General features: G+C 41.8%; 1 protein-coding gene across 1 annotated transcript in view; it reads right to left on the bottom strand.

Moving 5' to 3' along the window:
• The window catches only part of LOC107058615 (uncharacterized), a 2157-nt gene extending 1032 nt beyond the window's left edge, over positions 1 to 1125 (bottom strand). Inside the window, exon 1 of the mRNA XM_015304524.1 lies at positions 7 to 1125. Within this exon, the coding sequence (XP_015160010.1) occupies positions 7 to 1125 (1119 nt within the window). The remainder of the gene's footprint in view (positions 1 to 6) is intronic.
• Between the last annotated feature and the right edge of the window lie 3863 nt (positions 1126 to 4988).

A 4988-nucleotide genomic window follows, 5' to 3' on the forward strand; every position in this document is an offset into this window, starting at 1 on the left:
ACCCACCGGCTCTGGAACCACTGGAATCTGATGCTGAAAACCAGGGGCCTGTGCCCCTTGACGCTGGAAGGACCCGCCTCCCCTGTGTGGGCCCCTACCTCCTGACGAGGTACCCAAATACTGACCACCTGTACGGACCCTCTTGGGCCCACCAAAATCATCCCGCTCAAGCAACTCAGCCTCTCTGGCTGCACTCACTATAGTCTGGAAGGAAGCACCCTCTCGAGATGATCTAAACACATAACTACGGATAGTGGGAGTCAAACCCCTGACAAATCTGCGAATCCGCTCAGGCTCACCTGAAATCAAAGCAGAGGCATGTCTCGACAACTGACAGAACCGAGCCTCGTAATCTGCAACTGACATGCTACCCTGCACCAAACTCTCAAACCTCATACGGCTCTCCTCCTGTACACTCCAAGGGATGAAACGACCCTCGAAGGCACTAGCAAACTCACTCCACTCCATGGGAGGAGATCCCGCTGGTCTCGAACTCATGAAGGTCCTCAGCCACTCCCTAGCGACACCGCGTAACTGAAGGGACACAAATCGGACGCCCCTCTCACCTAACATGCGTACCGCCGCCAATATCTCTCGACTCAAGGTCAAAAACTCGTGAGCATCATCGGTCTTAGCACCATGAAACTGAGGTGGTTTCATTTTCTGAAACCTCTCATAGCAGACCTGGTCATCATCTGCCAAGGCCACCTCAAGGGCTGCCGGTACACCTACAACAGGTGTTGGAACCTGTGGTGGCTGAACCACCGGCTCTGGAACCACTGGAATCTGATGCTGATAACCAGGGGCCTGTGCCCCTACCCCAGCCTGTAACCCCGCTGGTATACCTGCTGCACCCTGAGTAAGACGCTCCAATAACCCCAACATCCTGTCGAGTCTGTCATCATGAACTGGGGGTGCATGGCCCGCAGGAGCCTGCTCTGCAGCTACTCCAATCTGTGGCTCAGGTGAAGGCTCTCTACCTCGGCCTCGGGCAGGTGCCGCTCCTCTGGCACGGCCTCGACCACGTCCTCGGCCTCTAGCCCGACCTCTACCCCTAGCTGGGGCCTCAACTCTGACCTCGGGGGCTGCCTCCCCCCTAACTCCGGTAGCTCTAGTCCTCGGCATCTGCCAAAAACATCACGCGATACTCAACACACATGATAACAACCTCGCACGATAAGAACAGAATGAAAAAAAAGAAGTCTTTCCTAACAGTCTTCATAGCCTCTCGAAGATAAGTACAGACGTCTCCGTACCGATCCTCGAGACTCTACTAAGACTTGGTTTGTACATGTGAGACCTTCGAACCTGGGCTCCGATACCATTTTTGTCACACCCCAAAACCAGATGTGATGGCACGTGCCCAAACCCCACCGGACACGTCAGCCTAACACCCAAAAACCCGACGATACAGAATTTATAAACAAGAATAAGATAGAAAGATAAGCGGAAGTCTTTAAATAAACTCAACATAACCCCAGAATTGGTTGTCACATGTACAAACCTCTAATACAGAATCTGAATAAAATATACAAGTCTCATAGTAAAGTTCTAGAATAGAACAGAACAGTAAATATAGATAACTTGAGGGCACGTCTGGAATGAACCGCTACCTCTCAAGTAAGTCTGGAAGCTCTAATCTGAAGATGAGTAATAAACCGGATCTGATAGAGCTGTCAACCTACACAACTGTGTAGAAGCAAGGGTGAGTACCAAAAGCAACAGGTACTCGCAAGTAACACTAAACTAAGCTAAACTAGCAGCTACAAACAACTCCTTTCAATCCCAACCGAACCACCGAAACTTCATTCTAACAGCGAACCAACAACCTATACTACACAATTCATAATCAACAGATATATCCAACAGTATCTCAACATCAACCTCATATCCTCATATAAGAGCAAATAGATCATATATCACATGAAGAGGAGCAAGTAGGTAAAATCCACACACCACAGACAAAGATGAAGTCAAATGCGATGCAAATGCAATAATGATGTCATGTAGTCGTGATGCATGTCTGTCCTAAGATACACATCTGTTGACGTAATTCAGACCGCGCTGAATACTCAAATCAGAACCCATGGGGGCCACACATGGACCATGTATCACCGCCGGAACCAGATCCCATCGGCATCCAAATCGCTAGCCGGAGCTAGTCCATCTCATATATCTCTAGCCGGAGCTAGTCTCAACTGTGTCTCATATCCATCCATCCTCATATCAGTGTCTCAGAACTCATGCAACAGATAGTTCACACATGGGATGAATAATGAATATGCACATGTCATCAATCACAATCATATTACGATCACATCATAGTATTACACGTCATCTGTCTCAATCACAACCATATCACGACCACATCATAGTATTACACATCATCTGTCTCAACATCAATGTCTGTATCAATCATAGCCTACTCATGCTCTTCTATCCCCTCAATATCGGTTATCATATGACTTATTCAACAAATTCAAGTCACATATAACACATTTAGCTCGTTTTATTCCCCATCTTTCAATTACAACAATTTCAATCAACAAATAAAACTCATCCTCAATCCCCATTACTCCCCAACACAATTAGGAAAGTAGTCATGTGTAGTCTAAGAGTTTAACAAAGTTTAGAAGTCACTTGCCTCAAAACACTTCAACTAGTAACTCAAATTTGAGTTTTACCCTTCCGAGCACGCTCCAAATCACCACAATCCAATGAATTCCTTGCGAAAACCCACTTGAAATCACCTATTTTCGAGCTCTCAAAGTCTAAAAATGGAGAAATGGGTATTTTTCAAGTTGGGGGAAAAATGGCTACTGGTTTTTGACTTAAAAATAAATAAATGGGCTGCTGTTGCAGCTGAAACACAGCAATAAGCCCAAAGTTTAAGTCCCCGTTGGACCCTCGGGATTCGTTCGGAATCTCGTGCACACAAACTAAATATGTACCCCCACTAAATTCGACGTTCCGGACTCAATGGAACTGTCGGAATTTGAATTCGAGGACTCCTTGACCCGAAATTCAATAAGATGCCAAGAAACTAGTTTAACGCCAAAAAATTCGAAACTCAAACGGAGCGTCTAAAAATTCAACCAAGACTCATTCTAGACTTAGAATCGCCTCCCGAAACCAACGGTACTCTCGGAATTTCAATCTGAGCCTCGGAACCTCATATGTTGACCAAAGTCAACTCTTTATCGAAAATTCACAACTTTAGCAACTTAGGACCTCAATTCTTCGTTTCAACTCCAAATTCAACTCCGTAACTTCACACAGACCTGTTTCGACATTCTAAAACTGCCGGAATCGACGGAAATCCGATCCGAGTCACGAAACTCCAAATGACTCGAAAAAACACTTTTTAACCAACTTTAACTCATAAAACTTAACTTCTTAAAAACTCAACTTTTTACCAACTTTTCCTCAAACCAACTTTACAACCACAAAACATGGGACTCGGGACAACTACCGAAAGGGCAAAATAGTCATTTCCACGAAAAATTACCAAAATGACCTTTCGGGTCATTACAAATCAAGTGTTAATAAAAATTGTTGGAACAACACATATTTCCAGGCTTCAGCAATTAGTTTATTAACCGAATAATTTAAAATACAACCTTAATGAATAATAAAAGAGGAAAGGACTATTAAACTTCTTTTCATGGTTTGATATATACTTCGTGTTGACACTCATATTAGGGTAAATTCATAATTAATTTGTGTGAGAAGTTTCACATTAAAGGGTAAAACACTCTCTAACAAAAATTACTTTACTTTGAGTGATGATGAAGGAGTACATAATATCATGAATTCTTATGGCTGGATTATATATAATCTTATGGTCATGCAAAAATTAGAAAAATAAATTGAAAGATAAATAATTTCTGTTTGATGAAAACTTTATGACTGAAATTATGTCCTTGGCTTGACCCAACTTTAGACATTTTGACCATATATTTTGAACCCAATAGTGAAAACCACATCGAAAAACAAGTTAAAACCAATCTTTAATCACCATTTTTTTTTAAAGTTCAAGTTCTTGAAAAATCCTCAAACTTGAAGTTCATAACCAAGAATTGATGTTCAAAATCATAAATTACTAATGTGAAATGAAGATTTAGGGTCACAAATACATACCAAATGATTTATCTTGAATAAAACCCTTTGAGATCGCCTCTACCGAGCTCCCAAAGTTCAAAAATGATGAAATGGGGATGAAACCTTGCTTTTGGAAAAGAACATTGTTCAAGTAAAAACTACTCATCGCGATCGCGACTCCAAGGCCACGCGATCGTAATGAGTATAGTGGTCAACTCATTTAAATTGACTATCGCGATCGTGACACAAAGCAATGTAACTGCGATGATCAGAACACAAAGTCTACGCGACCATTACAAACTCCACGTGATAATGACGCGCAAAAAATATGCTTATGCGATCACGAGAGTGAGTCCCGCGATTGCAATGAACAAAGTAATGGGCAAAGACATCATCACACACAACAACACCAAGACTCAACCAAAAACACGGAAATTGACCCTCCAAAATTTCAATCTGAGCGTCCAAACTCCGAATGTTGACCATAATTAACTCTGGACCTAATTTCACTTAAACTTCCAACTCAAGGGCTCAATTGCACAAAAAGACCCTAACACTAAAAATGACAACACTCCTATAATTTTTTTTAGGAGGAACATTATTTTTCTTGATTTTGCACCAAGTATTTGACAATCATATTAGAACATGACCAAATTCGTATTCATGGAGAGAGGTTGGAACTATAAATTGCAATCTTTCTTTATCGATGGGGAGATTCGATTCTCTACTGAACTACCCCATTTTTTTAAAAAGAAAAGAAAAGAAATAAGAACATGTTTATTGTGTTTATGACCTACCAACAACCATTGCTTCACATATTATTGGCTTACTCTTATAATTTCATTGCCTATAAATTACCTCCATTGTGTTACTTGTTTATTCACAAC

Source organism: Solanum tuberosum, unplaced genomic scaffold, assembly GCF_000226075.1.
Source record: "Solanum tuberosum cultivar DM 1-3 516 R44 unplaced genomic scaffold, SolTub_3.0 scf00570, whole genome shotgun sequence".
Classification (NCBI taxonomy): domain Eukaryota; kingdom Viridiplantae; phylum Streptophyta; class Magnoliopsida; order Solanales; family Solanaceae; genus Solanum; species Solanum tuberosum.